The sequence below is a fragment of the Eleutherodactylus coqui genome, chromosome 1, assembly GCF_035609145.1.
Source record: "Eleutherodactylus coqui strain aEleCoq1 chromosome 1, aEleCoq1.hap1, whole genome shotgun sequence".
Classification (NCBI taxonomy): domain Eukaryota; kingdom Metazoa; phylum Chordata; class Amphibia; order Anura; family Eleutherodactylidae; genus Eleutherodactylus; species Eleutherodactylus coqui.
The window spans coordinates 412,069,772-412,094,249 of NC_089837.1; the positions used below are offsets into that span (position 1 = coordinate 412,069,772).

Sequence of the window (24,478 nt, forward strand, 5' to 3'; positions counted from 1 at the left end):
CACATGCTCTAAACCATTGACCTAAAAACTTCAGTTTAATATTTTGCTTAGGTTACACAGGCCATCAGTCACCTGAGCGATTGTTCAAAAGAGAGATAATGGGCAACTGTCCAGTGTAAACGTGGGACCTGAAAAGGCACTGAGAAGCGTAGACTTGTCAGCCTCTTGGTTTTTAGCGCCTCTAAAAACCAAGGGTCTATATTGGCCCATGTAAATAGGCTGTCCTGTATCTGCGAACAACCACCTGTTTACTCTTAATGGAGGTTGGCTACGCGAAGAGATCTCTGGTGCGCTCCACCTCCATTCAGTGATCACAGGATTGGTCATCACTGCGATGGCTGTCTGGCAGTAAATCACCTGACAGGTCATACCATGTAAAAGTTCATAACTTAACACCTCCTGTTTGTTTGTATTTTGTGTGTTTCTTATGTTTTCTTTACTTTTACTAGGATGGCTTTGTAGTTCGAATATTTGCCACCAGCACTGAGCCTGTGTTACAGCAAGAACTACAACTCAAGCTGGCTCGGAAGTGTTTACACGCTTGCGGGATTTCATTATTTGATCTGGAGAGAGATTTGCACATCATAAGTAAGACTCCGTGAACTTTCCCTAATGTTAGAAGTTGGTTGGTTGCCTAGCTGTGTTTAATGTGCTTGAATATTGTTTGATTGAAATGTAAACCTGTCAGCAGCATATCTTCCTGATGCAGGTTGTCCAATGGCTAGCTGATTCTGGGTGTCCCAGTGACAGGATGCCTTTTCAATCGGCTATTAACACTAAGAACCAATTGCAACACGTTTTACTGAAAGAGCAGCATTGCAGCTCTAAGGTCTTGCTCACGACCTGAAGGTTGTGAGTTCAATCCCCACATGGTTCAGGTAGCTGGCTCAAGGCTGACTCAGCCTTCCATCTTTCCGAGGTCTGTAAAATCAGTACCCAGCTTGGTGGGGAGTAATAAATATTACCTGAAAGCTCTGCGGAATATGTTGGTGCTATACAAATAAGACTTATTTATTTAAGTGTTCCTATTGAAACTGATAGGAATTCCTGTAATGCACAGAAGCAAGTGGTTCTTCGGAGTGAGCACTTGCAGTTTACAGTAACCCTTTTTACTCACCATCTTCGGAAATCTTATGTAAAGACATTAACACAAGAGAAAACGCAAGGAGATTGCAAGAAGATCTGGATAATTTAGGAGCTTGGGCAGAGGAAATACATGTCGTCATTACACACTAAATGGGAAACCACTGGGCAAAGCTGACATGGAAAAGAACTTGGGGATTTTAGTTAACTGGAGAAACCAGTGTCGGGCAGCTGCTGCCAAGGCAAATAGGATCATGGGGTGCATCAAAAGAGGTCTAGGGGTACATGACGAGAACATTGTTCTTCCTTTGGTCACTGGTACTGAAAAAGGTCATATCAGAGCTTGAGCAGGTGCAAAGGCGAGCAACTAAATTTAATAAATGAAATGGGTGGACTACAATATCCAGGGAGGTTATCAAAATTGGGATTATTTAGTTTAGAAAAAGACGTCTGAGAGGCGATCTTTTAACCATGTATAAATATATCGGGACAATACAGAGATCTCTCCCATCATCTACTTATACCCGTGACAGTAACAAGGGGCGCCCTCTACGCCTAGAGGAAAGAAGGTTTCTACACCAACATGAGGGGGGTTCTTTACTGTAAGAGCAGTGAGATTATGGAACTCGCTAAGTGTTCGACTTCAGAAAAGTTGTTGATCCAGGTCTTATTCTGATTGCCAAATTTGAGTCGGGAAACGATACCGGGAAATTAAAAAAAATATTTTTTTTCCTGCCTAAAATGAGAAGAATTGGTTTCTACCTTATTAATGTTTCTGCCTCCCTTTTGATTGATATTGAGGGATAATAGGTTGGACTGGATGGACATATTTCTTTCGTTTTCAGCCTTACACTCTGTAACTGTGATGTATATGAACCCGACCTAAGATGTAATTTTGTTATTTACCAGTGCTCCTATGTGTTTTCATATCTGTACTATTAGGTACTGGCTTTGATGAAGAATTGGCTGTTCTTGGAGCAGGAAGAGAGTTTGCACTAATGAAAACGTCTAGTGGAAAGGTAGACTACCTTTGTGCAAAATTCTGTTTATATGATTTGTGTGTGTCGAGATAATGTGTATGTATAATATATGTTTTAGTTTAACTTTCAATTTGTGTGTAAAAGTAGTTCTCCAAAAGATTTTTTCCTGACATACTGGATTAGAAGATTAAGATTTAATGGTTTAGTGATAAATGATCCTTTCCAACCTCTGTGTTGTAAAAGGATACTAATCAGAAATGAGCGCTAAAGGTCATCTAAACTAAATAACACTGCAAGCAAAGTGATGTATTACAAAGCAGATCATCTTGCTGTAAATGGCGCTGCATAGATTTAATAGGAACTAGGAATCACATTTCCATTAAACAGATTTTTTTTACACAGCGATACTGTTCTCTGGTGTGTAAGAAAATAGATGGAGTTAATTTTGTTCCTGTTATTTCCCACCATCTATTTTATGATTTCTCGATACTTTACTCCCTAGGAGGGGACGTTTTTTTAAACACCCCCTCCCTCCTCTCAAAGCTAACTTCGCTACTGGCAGGTGATGAAACGTCAATCTCTTTAAGTGCCGCCTTTTGCTAATAAGCCCATGCACCTTGCAATGAAGTTTCAAAGTGATCCAGCAGCACATACAAAGGAGCTGAGGGGAGTCGTGCTGCTTTATGAGCTGCTGAGCTAGCCATGCCCCCTGAGGGGAGTCGTGCTGCTTCATGAGCTGCTAGCCATGCCCCCTGAGAGGAGTCGTGCTGATCTTTGAGTTGCTGAGCTAGCCATGCCCCCTGAGGGGAGTCGTGCTGCTTTGAGCTGCTAGCCATGCCCCCTGAGAGGAGTCGTGCTGCTTTATGAGCAGCTGAGCTAGCCATGCCCCCTGAGAAGAGTCGTGCTGCTTCATGAGCTGCTAGCCATGCCCCCTGAGAGTCGTCATGCTGCTTTATGAGCTGCTGAGCTAGCCATGCCCCCTGAGAGTCGTCATGCTGCTTTATGAGCTGCTGAGCTAGCCATGCCCCCTGAGAGGAGTCGTGCTGCTTCATGAGCTGCTAGCCATGCCCCTTGAGAGGAGTCGTGCTGCTTCATGAGCTGCTGAGCTAGCCATGCCCCTTGAGGAGTCGAGCTGCTGAGCTAGCCATGCCCTCTGAGAGGCGTCGTGCTGCTTCATGAGCTGCTGAGCTAGCCATGTCCCCTTTCTCTTGATAGACCGCTCTTCAGGTTCCCTGTTAAGGGCTGTTTACATGGGACAATTATTGCTCAAAAATCGATCAAGCAAACAAAACGTGATAATCATCCTGTGTAAATGCAAAAAAAAAACAAAACGCCCATGCATACTATTCATTCACTTCTCGTGATCGGTGCCTTTGTCAGCATAAAAAAAGGATCGCAGGATTCTCCCCATGTGTAAATGCTGCCCGCTTAGTGCTTCACATAGAATGTGAAGCGCTAAGCAACATGCCCACAATCCAGCTGTGAACACGACCTGTTTAACTCTGCACGAGTGCGAATGACCTTGGTGTTGACGTCAGCGCTTGTGCAGTCCTACAGACGACTGTTGTCCCTTTTAAATAGGACTTTACACAGGAAACCTCATCAAGACACAGGAAACATGGCTAGCTTGGTGATTCATGAATCGGCGTGACTCAACTCAGCCTGATGAATCTTTTCTGCTTATTTGCATATGGCACGGGGTAACTTTGAAATCTAATTGCAGAGGTACATGGGCTCATTAGGAAAACGGCATTGGAATTGATTGTTATCCGCTGCTGGACAGTTGAGCTACTTTTTAGGGATGGGGACTGTTTCTCTTTAACCACTTAAGGACACGGCCTTGTTTGGTACTTAGCCATAACAATTTGGGGGGGATTTTAATCTCCACTTTTAAAAAGCCTTACATTTTTCTATTGTAATAGCCATATGAGGGCTTGTGCATTGTGTGGCTAGCTGTAGATTTCTGAATACCGTTTTGAGGTACATGTCTATTGTATACCTTATTTTTTGCACTGCTGCATTGAAAAACCCATAACTCGGCGTGTTCTATTTTACCACGAATATCCGCGGCATAGAGCCTGTTCTCTGTGGTCACAGATATACCCGCAGGCCATTCACAATTACATTGCGTATGGGCTGCGGCTATCCGCACCCTCACTAAGCGAAGGTGCTGTAAATAAGCAAGCCAAAAAAAAGTGCACTGTGCAGGAAAGCCTAAGTGAGTATGCGGCCATGTGCAGTACAATTTTGACGTCCTACACAGCCGGACTGGAATCTGCTGCAGGCTTCACAAACAGGTCCCGCTTACGGCCGTGTGAGCCCAGCCTTACACTGAGCTAAAACATCGCTCTGGTGCTAAAGGAGCTTTATCATGGACTCTGATACAGCGTTTACACTGTATTGAGGATCTTAGAACAGATGTCTGCAGCGTGAACCATTATGTAATGACTTTCTTGTGCTGCTGATTGCGCATTGCTGCTACCGGCAAAATGTACATTTCTGCCAAACTGCTGCAGATACGTAAAGCGGATATATTGCTTAAATTTGTGCGCCTGTCACTATCTCATGCTGCCCTCACAGGTTCCCTTTAAGTGGCCAGAACTAATTTTCTGATTTTAAATGTGTTATTAGGTTTATTACACTGGTAAATATCAGAGCCTTGGGATCAAGCAAGGTGGCCCCTCTTCTGGCAAATGGGTGGAGCTGCCTATAACAAAATCTCCAAAGATTGTCCAGTTCTCAGTTGGCCATGATGGATCCCATGCCTTACTCACTGCTGAAGACGGGAGTGTGTTTTTCACAGGAACAGCCAGTAAGGGAGAAGATGGAGAATCAAGTCAGTATTTTTCTACTTTTAGAATTTAAAGTGATTCTGTCATTGAAAAAAAGGAAAAATTTTATACTCAGCTATTTCTCCTCAGGCAGTCTACTTACCTCATCTTCTCCTGTCTCCTGCAGTCCCGGGGGTCACCTCGCCTCCAGCTGGCTGCTTCCTGTGATGATACATACATAAACAGGCAGTCTCCTTCCTGCCCGGCAATGTACACTACGTCACTAGCTCGCAGCCTAGCGGGGAGTGCCGAGCTATTGCAGAGATTGCTCATGTGCTGTCTCTGCAATAGATCCGCATTCCTTCCTAACCAGTGAACGCTATGTCATAGGGATGTGACCTTCACTCACTTGCTGGAAGAAGAATGCGAGGAATGCAGGCTTCATAACAAGAAGAGAAGGATCTAGCCGGCTGGAGGTGGGGTAACCTTGGGGGACTGGAGAAGATCAGTGAGGAAAAGATATGGTAAGGAGTAGGAATAGGGGAGTATAGAATTTTATAAATTTTTTTTTCAATGACAAAACCCCTTTAAGACGTGGACATGGAAGAATTGTGAAAATCATTAAATTCTAAAACACATTTCGGATATTTTTTTCATGCTACAGCAAAGAGCAGAAGACAGTCAAAGCCATACAAGCCAAAAAAAATGATCAAAATGGAAGGGAAGTTTGTTGTTACTACAGCGTGCAATAATGGGAGCAGTTCTGTCATTACCAAGGATGGGGAGCTCTACATGTTTGGAAAAGATGCCTTCTTTTCTGACAGCTCAAGTAAGTGATAAAGATGCAATGTGATTGTCTTGCAGCATGACTTTCTTCTTTTTCTCCTAATTCCCTATCCAGCACTCTGTTTCCATTTACGATAATGAAATGCCACTTGCAGTGTTTCGCCTCCACATATATTTACAGGTGACCTGTAATAGTTTTTCAGTGATAGACTAATTTTAAAGGTATTATAATTATCAGTATTGAACTTTTTTTTTTTTTCCTTTTTGATACATGAGCCAGCAGCTAAATAGTGAGGTACACCACGCACCTTTATCACACAGGGCTAAATGGTATTAATCATTTATTGTTGTGTCCTTCAGTTCTCTCTCATGTCTACCGCTTCATTGCACAATAGTGATTCATAGGTTCTGTGGTTGCAACGAGTACAGTGATTTTGACTTGGTTCATGACTCTTCTGTCAGTGCCACAAAACATGTCACCGAAGATATGTCAGAATGAGGAGTGTGATTCCTGCCTTAAACAGATCACTTGGGAATCTAAAACCGGTAAACTAGTTCAAGCTGATGGGGTTGGATTGCTCAATTGCCTGTTGTGCCAGCTCTGACAGTACGTTACATGATGGCAATATTAATTTGGGCTTGCATCCATGAATGCAAATGTCAATTAGAGAGCGGTCGTTGGCATTCACAAAATCTAAATTGGGGCAGAGTTACCCATTGTGTAAATCTGGAACTGAAAGGAAAAATGAAAAGTGTGCCTTACGTATTACACATCCAGTTGTGTGGTGTTGTAGTCTGTACACTTTACCAGATGTAGATGAAGTAAACTTTACATCTATGATCTGCATCTAGATACTTTATTTTTCTCAGCCGTATAGAGTACATCTGATGTAATTGTCAAATTCTGTGTGAACTAAATGGTAGAAAATGTTGAAAGTGCACAATTCTGTAGCAATGCATGGTCCCAAAATTAAAATTGCAAGTTCTGTATCTATTTTTAATCTTACAGATTTAGTTAGTGACCTGAAAGGACACTTTGTTACTCAAGTGGCTATGGGAAAAGCGCATACATGTGTCCTGACCAAGAAAGGGGAAGTGTGGACCTTTGGAGTAAATAATAAAGGACAATGTGGGAGAGACACTGGAGCTTTAAGCCAAGGTGGAAAAGGTAAAATGATCGTTTGACTTAGGCTTATGTTGTGTGCACATGCAGTGTTTTCTGTAAATCTACTTTGTTTCTTGTTGGCTTGATCGTGTCACCTTTTAACCTCTTAATGCTCCATGATGTACAGTTATGTCATGGTGATTTTGGGGATTGGGAGCCAATCCTGCGCCATACAATACGTGTTACCTTTTTTTTTTTTTTTTTTTTTTTTTTTTAATCTGCTGTTGATGACCTATCCTGAGTGTATGTCCATCAATGAAAGTCAAAAATGAAAAAAAAAAAACCTTTAACAACTAAAATCAAAAAATTAAGTGTGTTTTTTTTAAATTTTTTAATTTTTTGTAGTTTTTTCTTCCTACAGTAAAGTTTCATTTTTTTAAAAAAATTTTTTTAATCTACCTCTACCAGCCAACCTGACTCTTCACAGGCAGTTTTTGACAAGCTTTTTTAATCCTGTGAGCAGTCCATTCACAAAACACAATTGATTATGACATCTGTATTCTATTGGGTAAAGTAGGGGAGTTTATTTCCCACAACCATCAACCTTGGTCAAAATTACAGGGAATATTTACTTGTATAAAAAAAAAACCCACCCCAAATGTCTAAAGTGTATTTGTCTGATACGTGGCTTCTACCACTTGATTTTCCATATGTAATAGGATTTGGTGTTGAAAATATGGCAACTGCGATGGATGAAGACCTTGAAGAAGAGCTGGATGAGAAGGATGAGAAATCTGTTATGTGTCCACCTCGAATGCACAAGTGGAAGTTGGAGCATTGTATGGTTTGCACCGTGTGTGGAGACTGCACGGGATACGGTGCCAGCTGTGTTAGCAGTGGCCGGCCAGATCGTGTTCCAGGCGGGTAGGTCATCCACAATGTCCTTATTTAACCATATGGAAGAGGTTTACAGTGAGATTTCTCCACTATGTAACATCATCTTTTTCCCCCCCAGAGTTTGTGGTTGTGGCTCTGGAGAGTCTGGCTGTGCAGTGTGCGGATGCTGCAAGGCTTGTGCCAGAGAATTGGATGGCCATGATGCACGGCAAAGAGGAATCTTAGATGCTGTCAAGGAGATGATTCCTTTAGATCTCCTTCTAGGTAAAGGTGTGGAATTTTAATTTCTTATATTTAACAATTCACACTTTCTTGTCTTATCGTGTTTTATTTCTGCAGTGATACATTTTGCTATTGCTTTTACTCCTAACTTGTGAAACACCATTTTTTTTGTTTGAGTAAATTAGCCTGCTTTTGCCATAAGAAAGAGGTCTATTGCATAAGGCCTCCCTCACATAGGAGTTTGCAGAAACGCAACGTTTCTCAACGCTGCGTTTACTGCGTTTACTGCGGTTACTGTGGTTTCAGCAGCGTTGTCATGCATTTTTGACAACCTTTTGGCTGAAAACACAGCCAAGGATGCTGAGAAAAAAAAAAATCAATACTCTATCTGGCCCTGTCCAGGTCCCTGCCGCTGCTCTCTGGAGCTCCTGGCACTTGTCATGGCTGGCAGGATCTTTTGCTAGTGATGGGGTTTAAAGACCCCGCCGCCAGCAATAGATTGCTCTCATTGGCTGAGTGCGCTGAGTGTCAGCGGGCTCAGCCAATCTCAGCCAGTGCTGGATGCACCAATCACAGCCCTTCAATGGCGTTCCTGAGCCAATCGGAGCAATCTCTCGCTGGAGGCGGGGATTTTTCTATCCCTGTCACTAGCAACAGATGCTTTGTTGACTTGACAAGTGCCTGGCAGCCAGCCTGCACGGAGCTCTGGAGAGCAGCGGCAAGGACCTAGACGGCGCTAGCTAGGTGAGTATTTTTTTTTTTAGGTAGTGCAGCTAGCACTTACATTTAGCGCTGCCAAAAACGTGGTGCCAAGTTGTGCCACGTTTTCAGCAGTGCTAAAACTGCTGCCCGTTAACTTTAATGGACGGCGAACGGCTGAAAACAGGCAAAGATAGAACATGCATCGCTGGTAAAACGCAGCTTTTTGACGCTTGTGTAAACAGCCCTATTGAAATGAATGGGAGCGTTGTACAGCGCTCAGTGCTGTACAAAAACGTCTGTGTGAGGGAGGCCTAAATATGGGACACGTCTAAATGGCAACGTATTATCTATTTCTTAAAAAAAAAATCTGTTCTGCCATGTACGGCAAAAATGTTTAGCCTTTTGGTATTGAAGTAGAATTGTCAGAGCATGTTTGTGCTTCAGAGTCTATTCATGAGGAACACTCCCGCAAAGTGATGTAAAACTAGTCCCCATACAAATGATTTAACAGCACAAATTAAAATGTGTCATTCTAAATATACAGAATAGGCGATTCTAAGCATTTTTGCAAAAGGTACAACTCCATTGAGAAATAGACAGCGACATCCTGACACCTTATGGGAACCTGACAACACAATATGCAGTCATTACCAAGATGCCTCCAGTGATTATAATATATAATGTCCAGAGAGAGGTTTAGAAGGACAAATGTCCAGAATAGGCTTATAAAACCTATTGCAAAAAATGCTTAGAATCGCCTTTTCTGTACCACTGCACATTGTTTTGCAATGAAATTTATTGTATAATTGGAAGATCCTCCTAGGTAGTAGGATAGTCATCCAGAGTAGATTCTAACGCATTCCTCCTTATATTCCAAAATATCACTTCATTAATTTATGGACAAGCTTAAAGTTCATCAGGTACATTCAATACCAAAATTTGTTAAATGAGTTTTATGGAACTTTGACACAGATCAGCCTATGCTTAGAATAGGTCATTAGCCCCTTTACGCCTTTTATCGGCCGGTATCGGCGGCCTATGTATGAAGAGAGATCGCAGCTGACACCGGCGGGTAATGGCTGCAATCAGCCACGCGGCTGATCAGCACTATTAACCTTTTAAATGCTACTGTCAATTCTGACAGCGGCATTTAAATCTCCCAAACGATGTTCGGAGTCCCATAAAGTCCACCTGTGATGAGATCACAGGGAATCATGCAGGTGTCATGGCAGCCGGGGTCTTAAGAAAGGCCCCAGGGCTGTCTTTGCAACCTTCCCATCAAACCGTCCCCGTGGGGTGGCTTGATGGGCTGCCTGTCAGATTGCAGTATTATGTAATGCTATGGCATTACATCATACTGCAGGCGCAATCAAAGGATTGCTAGTTGTGATCCCCTAGGGGGTGCTAAAAAATAAAGTAAGAATAAGATCAATAAAGCTTTACTAATTGTAAACAATAAATAATAAACGTTTAAATCACCCCCCCCCCCTTTTGCCATATCTCTAGTAAAAAAAATAAATCTAAATCTTAAAACAAAAATACATATTTGGTATTGCCGCATCCATAAAAGTCTGATCTATCGAAGTAGCACATTATTTACCCCCCACCCCCACGGTGTACATCGTCCGAAACAAAAAATAAAGAGCGCCAGAAATGCATTTTTTTGGGCACCCTGTTTTCTAACAAAAATGCAATAAAAAGCGATGAAAAAGTTGTATATATTTTGAAATGGTACCAGCGTAAACTACAGGCTGTCTCTCAAAAAATGAGCCCTCGCACAACTACGCTGACGGAAAAATAAATTTATTGCGTGCAGAAGTTGGCGGCAGGAAATTTAAAAAAAAGTCTTTCAAAAAAAAAGTAGTACAGTAAAAAAAAACTATACAAGTTTGGTATGGTAATTACCATACTGACCCATAGAATAGTTGATAGAATGTCATTTTTGTTGCAGTTTGTGCACCGTAAAAACAAGACTCATCGAAAGATGGCGGAATGCTTTTTTTTTTTTTTCTTTTTTATTCCATTAGAATTTTTTAAAAGCTTTCAGTACATTATATGGTACCATTGAAAAATACAACTCGTTCTGTAAAGAGCAAGCCCTTATACAGCTACATCAATAGATAAAGGCGTTACGGTTTTTTTAAAAAAGGGGTGGGGTGGGGGACGAACATTGGGGAAATTAAGTAGCAGCATCTTAAAGGGGTTAATAATAGATACATGGGGCTAGACTCCTGGTGCTCCCACCAAACAGCCGACATGAAGGGGTTGCTGCTCTGAGTGCCGCATTCTCTTTATGGTTTACCTGGCACTGTGCCACATGGTAGAGGCAGTGTACACAGCTGCTCCAAAATGTATACCGCTTTGTGAAACCTGTGTGTACCCATAATCTAGAATGGTGTTTAGTGGCAATGTTTCAGACATTATCAGTCCTTTTTCGGGTCGCTCACTGGTTATCAAGTGTAGTTAATCAAAGCACGAGTCAACTAACGCAGCATATTAAGTTGTTTTTCGCAAACTTCAGCAATTAGTGGCCATGTGAATGTGTCGGACAATGCTAGAAGTGCCAAGTGAGCGTGCATGCCAGTTTGTTAGATGTCTGAGTATTAGGGGAACAATTCTGTATATCAAGGCTTTCTGCACATGCATGCTTGTGACAACAGGATTGCAGTTCCAAAAGTTATATATGACTTGTGCACTGTAAAGAACACAGACTACCTTACAGAATATATTCTGTTACCTGCTAGGTGAGTATTGCTATTTTTTTTCCATGTAGTTTAACTAGGGCTTATTTGGGGGCGGGGGGTGCTTACATTTCAAGACCCACCCCCACCCAAAGATCAGGGCAGGTCTCATTTCCGGTGAAACACTGTACTATAAAACAGTCTCTCTGAAGATTGGTTGCTTTGCATAATTTAGAAAATTTCCAAAGTTGTGTACTCGCCCCCAACCGTAATGCATTGACATCATTATGAGATGGTGCTACAGATGTGATTGTCCTATGTTTTGTTTCAGCCGTGCCTGTAGCAGGTGTTAACATCGACGAGCACCTTCAATTACGGCAAGAAGACAAAAGACAAAGGATTAACAGGAGGCACAGAATAGATGAAGGAAGAGGTAAATTTGATCTAATTTAATGACTCCCAAGCAATGCAAAGACGATAAGAAAATACTTGAATCTAAGATGTGATTTATTTATTTATTTTATTTTAATTTTCTCATGCAAGAAAGAGCATGACTATATTCTACCTTTTATGCTTCATATGCACTGAATTTTTATTTTGCATTACATTTTATTTATTTTATTCTTTTTTAGGGAATAATAAACCAAATGGAAATTTAGGTATGGCGATTTCCCTGACAACTGGTAATAGTTGTGAAATATTTGCGTTGAACTTTGTAGGTAACTGTATGTACTACTCCGAACAATGGCTGATTATTTGGGTATTACTACATATGTGTGGCACTATTGGGAGGTTGAGGGTTTATCGGGGCAGTATGTGATTTATATTAGAATTCAAATCGGTTAACACAATAAAACCCCTTCTCACCCCTGGTAATCCAGCATTGCAGCCACACGGTTCTCCTGGTTTTTGTTTTGTGAAAGCTACAACTTGACCACTGCAGCTAATTAAAGGCTGCAGTAGTTGAGTGCCGTTTTCCTGGCGTCATGGCTCCAGACATCTGAGCGATGATGCCTGGAGAATGTCACCTGACCGTTGTGGCTTTTTGATTGGCTGCATACCCTGTGTGGTTTGCCAGTGACGGCAGGCGCTGGATGATCTGATTGGTCGGGGTCCTAAGCAATGGACCCCAGCCAATCAGTTATTGATGACCTATTCTAAGGATAGGTCAACGATAAGTTTGGAAAGTCCTATAGTTTTTCCCCAAACTCTTGCATGGAAAGCTTGGTTGCCTTCTTTCACTACTGATATTCAATCTTTATACACTTGTGTAAGGTTGTCTTCATATGGACGCGTAGTGTGTCACATGGTGAAAAATGCATTTTAATGCAAAATACCACTGTTTTGACCACTGGGGTACATTACTGGTCTTTATGAATGTGTCCTAAAGACTTGATTTCTTTAAGAACAGGGAGTGATAATGAAAAGGTTGATTTTACTAGTGAGTGCATAGTGGGAATTGACTTCTAAAATGGTAGGGTTAAAACAAACATGTGAATGGTGTCAAAAGTTGGTTTATAATTTAGGATCGATTTTCCATTCTATCAATGCTTAAAATTTCTTAATGGAACATGTAAACTTCATTAAAGTATGGTAAGCAATGTAAATAAATGGAAATTTCCTGTGCCTACTGTATTTACAATGCACTTGATTATTTGCAGACTATTATGACACCTAATGCATACCGTAGTAATATAGTAATAGAATGTAATTACTTAATAATCTGTTTATTTTTTTATGGCTAAAAGGGATTGCTTGAAAAAAAATAAGGGTCACCATACACATTAGCTGTCAGCAGAATGCTCATTAGGCTGACGGCTATCTTGCGCGATGCACCATGTACATGCTCGCTCAGTTTGCCCAAGTGTGCACGTGTTCGAAGTTTATGAAAGAGACGGCCATTGCCAGATTTTTTTAAGCCAGTTAGCTGGATCAAGCTTGGGGATCCTTATCTACCTGACATCTGCTATCGGTCAGCAGGCCGCCATACATATTAGCTGGTTGGCCATATCCACCACCATCACACATTCTAATGTGTATATAGCCATCCTAATTGCCGGGTGGTTTAGTAATTATGTGGATAAATTGTATATGCTCACCTGTCTTAAGTACGCTTTCAAGGCTAGTTCATTTAGAAGATGCCAGTAAAGGCTTAACATAGTGATCATATTGTAAGGACATTTGTCATCATGGGATATGTAGTGAATATTGTTTGACTTGGACAGCCAAAAGTGAAGGGGCAGACTTGCCTGTAGGTGTCGCAAACAGGCAAGGTGTAGGAATTAAACATGTGAGATAATGTTAACCCTTGTTGCTGGGATCCCTACACCCAGGACATTTACTGAAGAAGCAGGCCAGTAACTCTTCCAGGGGCCACATTCGGGCTTCTGTGATACGGGTACGTTCACATGAATAGGAAGTGCTGTATCTTCTGTGCAAATTTTCACACCCAGAATCCAAAGCCGATTACAGAATTGAGCAAATGGGCGAGATTAGAAGAAATCATCCTCATGTTGCGAAACTTTTCCATGTGGAAATAGACTAAGGCTGGGTTCGCACGGGATGGAAATTTCACGGCTTCGCCGCACCGAAAGGCCGCGAGATTTCCGTGGGAGAGCTGCAACTTCAAAACCTGCATAATTTCACTGTGGGTTTTGGAGCAGTTTGGCCGCTGGCATTCTATAGCGGCTTTCTCTCCCCATAGCGAGGAGAGAGGCCGCAACGGAAAAAAAAGGAATTAACATGCTATGGCTGTCAATTCTGCGCTGCATCACCGGTTCCACCTGGCTTTGCCGCGACTGATTGGCCGCGCCGTGTGGATGAGATTTTTGCAAAATTTCATCCACATGGCTGGCTATTCCTGGGATTAAGAGCTGCTGGCGGATTTCCTGCACAGAAAATCTGCAGTCCCGTGAGAACCCAGCCTTATGGTGGAGAATTTTCAACACAGCATGTCCATTTGTGCTGTCTGTTTTCACACTTGATTTCACATCTTTCAATGTAGAGGAGTGAAATCTGCAGGATAGCTCATCAATCGGAAATCAGAAGGTTCCGCTGCTTGGAAACTTTGGTGATCTTTCACTAATACATTGCATTGTGGCCCAAATTGGTATTGCAGACTGAGTACCATGGAAGTGAATGAGACTTGGCCTGCTATACCAACCCTGACCACTTAATGATGTATTGATCATTCTCCTTCTGGCATTAAAGCTGCTGTGTGTACACAAGGACACCGGATCTCCAGCCGATCAGCTGTTCCCTTGAGCCTATGTGGCTGAACCCCACTATCCCGAAGATGGGTAATCAACAGCTAGACGTGGGACAGCTCCTTTAACAAAAAAAAAAAATGCAGCCGACAGTGGAACTTGCCTTAGGCCACATTCATATGGCAGTATTTTGGTTTAGTAATTATGTCAATACCAGGAGTAGAACCTATAGAGACAAAAACTAGAATGGGAATGTTTGTAACCCTCTTGTGTTTTGGAGACACTTGAGTGTGGCTTACAAACACTGATGCAAACTACTGCCATCTGAATGAGTCTTTGGGTGGCTATGTGTAGTACAGCTTTTGGCCGAAAAATCTCTCAAGCGTAAACACTGGACCTAACCGGGTACAGATTCCTACAGGGAAGCCTGATCAAGACTGAATGATGATCAGCCCATGTAAAAGGGCCATTAGTCTGAAGACCCAACACAGTAGACTAAGAAAAATCAATAATGATGGGCTGAAGCAGTTGTCAATACCAAAAAAACAGGTGATGAATTGACACGAGTCACAGGAATTGTCCTACATCATGGTAAATAAGATTTGTTCTGGTGGAGGGACGTTTTTCATCTGTGTTGTAGCATAATTAAATTTTATTTTATACTTGCCTTTTTTAATTTGCAGCTGTGGCATTAACCATAGTGGACCATAGGTGCATAAATACAGACTTTCTGTGATTTCACGTGCTCTGGGACTGGGTATCTAAAACACTCCTTTTTTCTTTCCTGCCTTGACATTTTTATCTGGTGTATGTCCAAACTTCATAGTGGTGTGTGGAGCTTTTTTTGTTTTTGTTTACCTATTTTTGCTACCCACCTTTTGTGTAATGGTGATTTAAATTGTGTAAGATAAGCTGCACTGCATTTTTTTACAGTTTTGTCCATAAATTTCCTTTATTTTATGTGGAGACTTGGTACTACCTTTTGTATACTTTCAGTTGCCATCATGCATTTCCTAGCCATGTTCTGTTGAGTTATTTCTTTTTTTATTTGGATTTTTTTTGACACTTTGTCATTTTTAGTTTCTTTTTCCATATTCACCATAAAGTGTATACTTGAGTTTAAAGGGTGCATTTTATGAGTTCAGATTTTCATGTGCAATCGGTCTTAAGTATACTTCTTTTTCGTGCAAATATTTCATTATTGACTTATTTAAGGACATTTTAGGTTGGGGTGCACTAAATTTAAAAATTAGCCCGAGTCCATAATTGTAACAATTTATGTAGCGCGTTAGTCCGTAGAATTTAATATAAACTATTTTGCTGTCATTGATTTCCATTTTTTGTTTTGTTCATTTTTTTTTTCCTTTTAAAATTTGTTTCCTTTTGTGCGTTTTTCCCATGCATGTGCAAAATGTCTCTCCTCAGGCCCTTTTGTATTTCCTGGTCCTAATTTTATGAACCACCGAGAGCAGGCTCTAGCCAGACTAAGAGCTCTACCAGCACAGCTAAAGCATAAACGGGACAAGAAAAAAGGTATTTAGTCTTCCTTTCGCACTAGAGAGGAAAATGGCAAAACCCAGTCCTTTCTTGAGCTCACACATTTGTTCTTGCACCTTGATCTTTCCACTAGGGTGAATGTCTCACCAATGATTTACTGGATCTTCTCAGTTCATATCATGTGCAGCAGATATGATACTTGTCCCTCCTCTAAAAGAAGTCTATTCTTTTCTATGTTCTATTTTCCCTTTTAAAAGAGTAAACTTTTTTTTTTTTTTTCTTTCCATAAAGTTGCCTGATCAGCAAAAATAAAATTTGAAGGGGTGGTTTGGTTACTGGGCAACGTGTCCCCTGTGCCAAAATAAGGGGATCAATACTTACCTGTTCCCTGTAGCTATGCTGCAGCTTCAGTGTTTGTTATGACAGATGATGTCACCAGAAAGTCAAGTGACTGCTACAGCCAATCAGAAGCTGCAGCATCACTGCTAGGTCTCTCGGCATCAGAGCTCGCATCCTGAGAACTGTAATGCTAGGAATCCAGGAACGTGACGTGATTTAGCTGCAGCGGTCACCTGAATTCCAGTGATGTCATCTGTCACAAACAATGCTGGGGCTGCAGCAGGGCTGCATTGCTGGATTGCCCTAACAGGCAACTCTTATAATTAGCACTGGGGACACTAAAGGGTTGCATCTTGTCCAGTAACTAGACAACCCCTTTAAAAGATTTTAATTACAGAAAAATACCTATTTCCACTAATCAACCATGTCTTTCCCTGCCTCGTGTATTTGGTCGCTCACTGTGAATTTACTGGTAAAATCGGTACACTGAGAGCTTAGGTTATAGTTGCTGCCCATAGAATTCTATGGAAAAGGCAGTAAACTCTTCTACGGTAGTAAATGTTTTTGGTCTCTCCCAACTACTGGATTTCCAGCTACAATGCTCCTTACTGCTGTATAATGCCCTCCATGCTGCTGCCGCTACTAGGATTGAGAGGGGAGCAAGATCTCCTCGTCTGTGTGTAATGTATGGGAGCCGACATAGCGAGTCTCCTCTCTCTCTCTGCAGCGGAGTTCAAGAGCAACTGGCAATTAGAGATGGTGCCTGCAGAGGAGCAAATTGGTGATAAATGCAGAATACAGGATGTGTAGTGGTCAGAAATGGTGGTATTCCTCATGCACACACAACAGCTTATTGTAAAAGTTATTGAAAAGTTTAGTTGTTCCCAAAGTAGATGGTTTAAAGATTTTGGTGTCTCCACCGTATAGTGTTGGGTACTCTATACAAAAAAATAGAAATTAGTAATGTGATGTTATGGGTCTCCTTGTTGGCTCATCAGATTATTTTGTCCTTCAAAAAGGTATTTGGCAAAGCTATAGAATCAATGTTCTTGGGAAAAGTAAGTGGACAACCCCTTCTGTGTTCACTGGTCCCCTGTATCAAACTGGAATGAAGACATTGAAGACCCATTGCAATAAATGCATGAATATTATGCTTCCCAGCGCAGTAAAAGCATAAGATTTTATGAGTGTTTATCTCGCTGTGTGAACATACCTAGTTTCCCTTTTTTTCTCTTCATTCTAGTTCTGTCTTTGAGATTTAAACACGTAAAAGCATTAGGAATAATTCTCTTATAAACACTTTAGTCCAAAAAATTCAGCCCCTAGAAGGAGTTGTTTAGCTGCAAAATTCGGCATGCAGTTACATCTCAGGTGAATTATTAGCTGTGGTGTGATTTAGATGATTGGTTTTGCTATCTGATGCCCTGAAAGTGATTTTTACCCATGGCCTATAAAAGGCTCTTAGAGGCTACTTGTGTGTAGTGGACCTCTTTTTCTGCTTGTATAGAGCTTGTTGACCACTAGACATGTCTCTGCAATTCATTTGAAGAGATTTCGCCCAGCTAAGAGTTTGAGGGGGCGCATTATTGGAATGCAAGAAACTGGATGGTCATATCTACGAATTGCTCACCACCTGGGTCATTCTGACTAAAGTGTTGTGAGGTGTGAGGGCATGCACACAACGAGACCAAGCTCAGGATGTCATTGACAGACAACCAGTAGAGAGAATCACCTGACAAGCACGAGCAGCTCCAACTTTTTCGTTGTCCACAATCCAGAAATGGGTGGCACCATCATTACAGGCCCCTGTGTCTGTCAGAACCGTATCCAGGTGTTAGACTACATGTCCTTCAGTCAAACAGCGCCCATTAGGTGTACTGCCTTTGACACCCACCCACAATTGCCGTGGTGTTGTGAATGATGAAACTGGACTACGGAGTAAAATCCGATTTGCCTGCAGCACCGAATCTAGGTTTAGTTTGGGCGCTGACGACTGCTGTGTTGGTTTCTGGAGACCAAGGGGTGACCGCCTTAATCCTGCCTTTGCTGTGCAGTGGCATACTGCCCCCCACTGCTCTTGTAATGGTCTGGGGGGGCCGTTGTATATGACAATTCGCCCATAGTAGTGGTATGAGGTACAATGGCAGCTCAATGATATGTTCTGGACATCCTGCAGCCACATGTGTTCCTCTCATGGCGGCTTCCAAGAGGCATTTTCCAGCAGGATAATGCTCAGCTGCACAAAGCAAGGGGGGTCACAGGAATGTCCCCACAACATTGTTGTACTTGGTGGCCTGCCCGGTCACTGGATGTATCGCCAATAGAACTTGTATCCAAGCTAGAGGTGGCCCAACAGGGTACCAGAGCCTCCAAGGCCGCCTGTATCACATCTTGTATCCAAGCTAGAAGCGGCCCAATAGGGTACTAGAGCCTCTATGCTTGCCCGTATCACATCTTGTATCCAAGCTAGAGGCGGGCCAACAGGGTACTAGAGCCTATCTCCAGAGCAAACATAATATTTTGCAGAAAACTGAAGACTTGATGTAATCACTCACTAATCTCAACATTACAATCACACATTCAGTTCCTTTAGGATGCCTTTTTTTTTTTGTTGTTGTAATGAGTACTTATATATTGACCAAATGGCTCAACTTGGGCTAATTTCACAAAGTAAATTTAAATTACTATTTGTTCTTTCCACTCTCTCTATGCTTTTATAGGTGTCATTTTCTGTAATGAAAGCATACTGCATTATTGCTGGTTAAAGCTTTCCGTCCTGTACAAGTGTAGACCCCAGTGACTGATTTAGAAGGACTAAGTTAAAATACTATCACTTATTTCTCATGGCCAGAAAGCCTGGTTTGTAGTTCCTTGTACTAAAAGGGAGAACAAGTACCTGTTATTGCCGTAGCAACAGCATAGTCATTGTTCTCTAGCTTTCATTCCTTGTGGATGATTGTGAAGGAAATCATTGCAACCACACCCATTATCCAGGCCCAGGGAAATAGAATGAAGTCAGCGCTCAGCACCGCTATCTAGCAGGAAGAACTTCCAGATTACGTCTGCACCATAAATAAAATGTGCATCAGTTATTTAAATCCTGGCTCAGAACTGCTTGTGTTAATTAAAATTAAAACTGCCCAGGTTATGTAAGCAGGCATTACCGATTAGGATGTGCTGGTGGTATGAGAATTAAAGGAGCATTTAATGTATGACCTGATGACTTAAGGTCCATTTACACGCAAAGATCTCTCAAAATTTGTCAAACTGTCAGTTTTGAGCGATCATTTTGCTTTCGGTACTAATGGACTAATCAGCCCATTAGTGGCTAACTAGCTTCATTTGCATGTATTTAGAGAACAGCAAATGGTCTGTTCTCTAAATACATCACTTCTGTTCTGCTATGGGCAGCAGGCGGCATATAATGCTATTAGCACTGCCCATGGAGAACACAGCATGTCATCCCTCTTATTAGGGATGACTGCTTTTATACTGAGCTGAACTCAGCGATGAACGAAGATTGCATGGTAAGTGCACGATCGGCACACATTTACACGCAAAGATTATCGCTCAAAAGTCACCATTTGGATGAATTTTGAGAGATAATCTTTGCGTGTAAATAGGCCTAAACGTTCGGGCCAATTTTGAGCGAGAATCGTTGCGTGTAAATCAGCCTTTATTTTCTCCTTCCATTATGTTAATACGGGACTTTGCATAAATGTAATCTATTGTGTGTTGAATTCACATACAGCCTTAAAGCCCATTTACACGCAAAGACAATCTTTCAAACATTTGAAAGATTGACAGTTTTGTCGATCGTTTTGCATAAACTGCTAAAGGACACTAATGTCCATTAGCAGCTTATTACCTTCATTTGCATGTAAATGAGCCTTCAACAGCCGTTTGCAAATCCCAGCATGTGGACTGGACTTTACACTCAGCTGCATCGTCTTTTGCATGGGCTGCCGTGGGCTGTCAGCTGAACACAATGTTATCAGCTGCTGCCATGGAGAACACAGCATGCAGTTTCTGCTCTCTCTCTGGCTGAACGATGATTTTTAGGTGAGCATAAAATCCATCATTCAGCCAGAGTGAAGGATAGAAGCGTGTACACGCAACGATTATTGCTCAAAAGCCATTGTTGAACGAATTTTGAGCAATAATCGCTGCGTTTAAATGGGGCTTTAACCCCTTCACGACCAAGGACGTACCGGTACGTCCTGTGGCCGCGGGGTATGTATGAAAAGAGGTTGTGATGCAACCTCTCTTCATACAGTGCGAGCGTCAGCTGTTTATAACAGCTGACACCTGCGGGCAATAGCCGATCGCGGCCGATCGCGGCTATTAAAGGGGTTGTCCCGCGCCGAAACGGGGTTTTTTTTTTTTCAACCCCCCCCCCCCCCGTTCGGCGCGAGACAACCCCGATGCAGGGAGGTAAAGAAAGCTCACCGGAGCGCTTACCTGAATCCCCGCGCTCCGGTGACTTCTCTACTCACCGCTGAAGATGGCCTCTTCCTCCGTGGACCGCAGCTCTTCTGTGCGGTCCACTGCCGATTCCAGCCTCCTGATTGGCTGGAATCGGCACGTGACGGGGCGGAGCTACACGGAGCCCCATAGAAGACTGCAGAAGACCCGGACTGCGCAAGCGCGGCTAATTTGGCCATCGGAGGGCGAAAATTAGTCGGCACCATGGAGACGAGGACGCCAGCAACGGAACAGGTAAGTATAAAACTTTTTATAACTTCTGCATGGCTCATAATTAATGCACAATGTACATTACAAAGTGCATTATTATGGCCATGCAGAAGTGTACAGACCCACTTGCTGCCTCGGGACAACCCCTTTAACCATTTAAATGCCACTGTCAATTCTGCATGAGCATTACGTCATACTGCAGGAGCGATCAAAGCATCGCATCTTAAAGTCCCCCAGGGACTCAATAAAGTCTTTTTTTAATTGAAGGAAAAAAAAAGTTGTAAAAGTTTAAATCACCCCCCTTTTGCAATATCTATTATAAAATCATATAAAAATATGTATTTGGTATCGCCGCGTCCGGAAAAGTCAGAACTATCAAAGTAGCGCATTATTTTTCCCGCACGGTGAACGTCGCCCGAAAAAAAAAATGAACGCCAGAAATGCACTTTTTTAGTTACCCTGTCTCCCAGAAAAAACGCAATAAAAAGCGATCAAAAAGTCGCATGTATTCCAAATTGGTACTATCAGAAACTACAGGACATCCCGCAAAAAATGAGACCTTGCTCAACTACGTCAACGGAAAAATAAAGTTATCGCGCGCACAAAATGACGGCAGAAAATAATTGAAAAAATTAAATGTCTTTGAAAAAAAAGAGTATAGTAAAAAAAAAAAACTATATAAGTTTGGTATCGTAGTAATCGTACCGACCCATAGAATAAACTTATGTCGTTTTTGTTGCCGTTTGTGCGTCATAGAAGACGCACTAAAAGATGGCGAAATGTCGTTTTTTTTCATTTTACTCCACTTAGAATGTTTTGTAAGTTTTTCAGTACATTATATGGTACTTTAAATAGCACCATTGAAAAATACAACTCGTCCCGCAAAAAACAAGCCCTCATACAGCGACGTCGATGGATAAATAAAGGAGTTACGATTTTTTTAAAGGGGGGAGGAAAAAACGAAAATGGAAAAAGAAAAATGGCCGCGTCATTAAGGGGTTAAAAACTCTCCCTTGCAAGAATATAAGCAATATTCATTAAATCTAAATTTTGCCAGCATCCCAGTGACTTAAAGGGGTTGTCCCGCGCCGAAACGTTTTTTTTTCAACCCCCCCCCCCCCCCCCCCCCCCCGTTCGGCGCGAGACAACCCCGATGCAGCTCAGCGCTTACCTTAATCCCCGCGCTCCGGTGACTTCTATACTTACCGGTGAAGATGGCCGCCGGGATCCTCTTCCTCCGTGGACCGCAGCTCTTCTGTGCGGTCCATTGCCGATTCCAGCCTCCTGATTGGCTGGAATCGGCACGTGACGGGGCGGAGCTACACGGAGCCGGCATTCTGCACGAGCGGCCCCATTGAAGACAGGAGAAGACCCGGACTGCGCAAGCGCGGCTAATTTGGCCATCGGAGGCCGAAAATTAGTCGGCACCATGGAGACGAGGACGCCAGCAACGGAGCAGGTAAGTATAAAACTTTTGATAACTTCTGTATGGCTCATAATTAATGCACAATGTATATTACAAAGTGCATTATTATGGCCATACAGAAGTGTATAGACCCACTTGCTGCCGCGGGACAACCCCTTTAACAATTATAATTCCTTCACTTCGTCTAGTTTCTGCTGGCTTAAAAATCGAATGACGATTGGCCTGTGTAAACGGTTATTTATCTTTGAACAAATGCCTGTTTACTGTAAATGCAATTGGGCGTCTGGAAGCGATTTCTATCAGTCTCCACTTCCATTCACTGAGCGATCGTCACTCCCGCGTAAAATCACAGGAGCAATAATCACTGGGATGGACCCTAGCAGCTAAAGGGCGAGGCCTAGTCTGGTACTTGAGGACAGTGTTGTGTGTTTTTTGGTTTGTTTTTTGTTTGGGGGTTGTGAGAGGGGGGGGGGCAAGGGGGGTGGATTTTCATTTCCACTTTTCAAAGCCATAACTTTATTTTTCCATTGACATAGCCATATGATGGCTTGTTCGTTGTGTGGTGAGCTTTAGCTTTTATGGTACAGTTTTGGGGTACATATAGTAAATTCTGTAGCCTCACCCCCAAAATAAGTTATACATTATGTGGTATAAATGGCACAATAACCTTTCTGGAGGTTTGGGGGGCACACGTTGTAGTATTCTCTTATTTATGGCTCATGCCCAAGGCCGTGACGGGCTCCGCAAGCGGGATCCTGCAGTGGAGTCAGTCATGGCCCCCCCCCCCCCCCCCCAAGACCACATACTCTCCTCCGGATCCGCTGTACTGCTTCCGCATGACGCGCCAGTGCAGTACAGTGCATGATGCGCCGGCAGTGTCATATGACGTAGGTGGGGTGCGAATTCATGCTATACTTCCGCTGTGCTACTGCGGAAGTATATCGTGATGTGCGGCTTCTATTGACTACAAAGGAAGCTGTCCGCGCGTATTCCTGCGGCAAATAGGACATGCTGCGGGTAATTTCACGCTGCGGAATTCCCCGGCATGAACATTGAGCTTTTAGGTTCAATAGAACCTAATAGCTGCGGTGAAACGCCGCAGATTTCTGCCATGGGCATTAGTCCTAAGTCTAGGTGACCTGAGCCTGCAATATTATGATTGCTTAGACAATACACTGCAGTACTTCTGTACTGCAGTGTACTATGACTATTCTTACACATTGGAAGCCAATTGCAACCCATTGGCCTTCTATTTCATGGCATCACAGGGAAAGCTCCCTTTTTGCGTTAACTCCCTACATGCAGCGATCAGCATTGATAGTAGCATGTATGGAGTTAATGACGGGGATTAAACAAGCATGCAACTCAGCGGACAGCACCAAAAACGCCAATTGGTGTGCTCTTAATCTATATTATAGCTTTTAAACACGGCACATAAATTGGCATGTCCTATTTCTAGTCTGTGAAATGCACAGGAATATGACATGCCATGAATTTTTTTTTTTTAAATGCGGGCAAGAACCATTTTAGTATGAAAACTAGATTAAAATGTAATAAATTTCTATGCGATGTGTGAAGACTGCTCTGCTATAACCCTAAATGCACAGCAATATATTTTTTTGTGGCTGCTAACTGTTACTTTTAGACCATTTTTTAGCACTGTAATTAAAATACTATTTGCCTTTAATTTCCTATTTTAAGCTTCCTTCATGAGCACACTATAACTATTGCTTTCACCTATTTCCGCTTCTTACATTTTGCATTTTCCCACTACTCTTTCCTCTAGTAGGTTCTGATTTCCTTTCCAAGTATGAACTTGTGTCCTTGTGGAAGGATGTACTTTTTTACACTAATTGTCGAGCTAGTTGTTGTAAAAGCAATTACATTTGTTCCCTTTTTTATGTTCCCACACAGCAGATTACGTACGTAGGTGTAACTAAATAACCCAGTGCCTACACCTGAATATGCTTTGTACCTACAGCATGTTAATGGATTGAGATTAATGAGAGAATTCCAAATATTCCTGAACGTAATCTACCATGCGTGAACATACCGGGAGAAGTCTAATGATGAAGTCGTGTTACTCTT

General features: G+C 42.3%; 1 protein-coding gene across 5 annotated transcripts in view; it reads left to right on the forward strand.

Moving 5' to 3' along the window:
- MYCBP2 (MYC binding protein 2) overlaps positions 1-24,478 on the forward strand; it is a 196,032-nt gene that overhangs the window by 44,496 nt on the left and 127,058 nt on the right. For 2 of the 5 annotated variants that reach the window (XM_066580830.1, XM_066580857.1), the window contains exons 10-19: positions 450-588; positions 2,026-2,102; positions 4,695-4,899; positions 5,499-5,663; positions 6,630-6,788; positions 7,445-7,649; positions 7,741-7,892; positions 11,559-11,660; positions 11,860-11,910; positions 15,859-15,966. In XM_066580830.1, coding sequence (XP_066436927.1) covers positions 450-588; positions 2,026-2,102; positions 4,695-4,899; positions 5,499-5,663; positions 6,630-6,788; positions 7,445-7,649; positions 7,741-7,892; positions 11,559-11,660; positions 11,860-11,910; positions 15,859-15,966 — 1,363 coding nt within the window. The remainder of the gene's footprint in view (positions 1-449; positions 589-2,025; positions 2,103-4,694; positions 4,900-5,498; positions 5,664-6,629; positions 6,789-7,444; positions 7,650-7,740; positions 7,893-11,558; positions 11,661-11,859; positions 11,911-15,858; positions 15,967-24,478) is intronic. The other 3 variants (XM_066580838.1, XM_066580866.1, XM_066580848.1) reach the window with 3 other exon arrangements.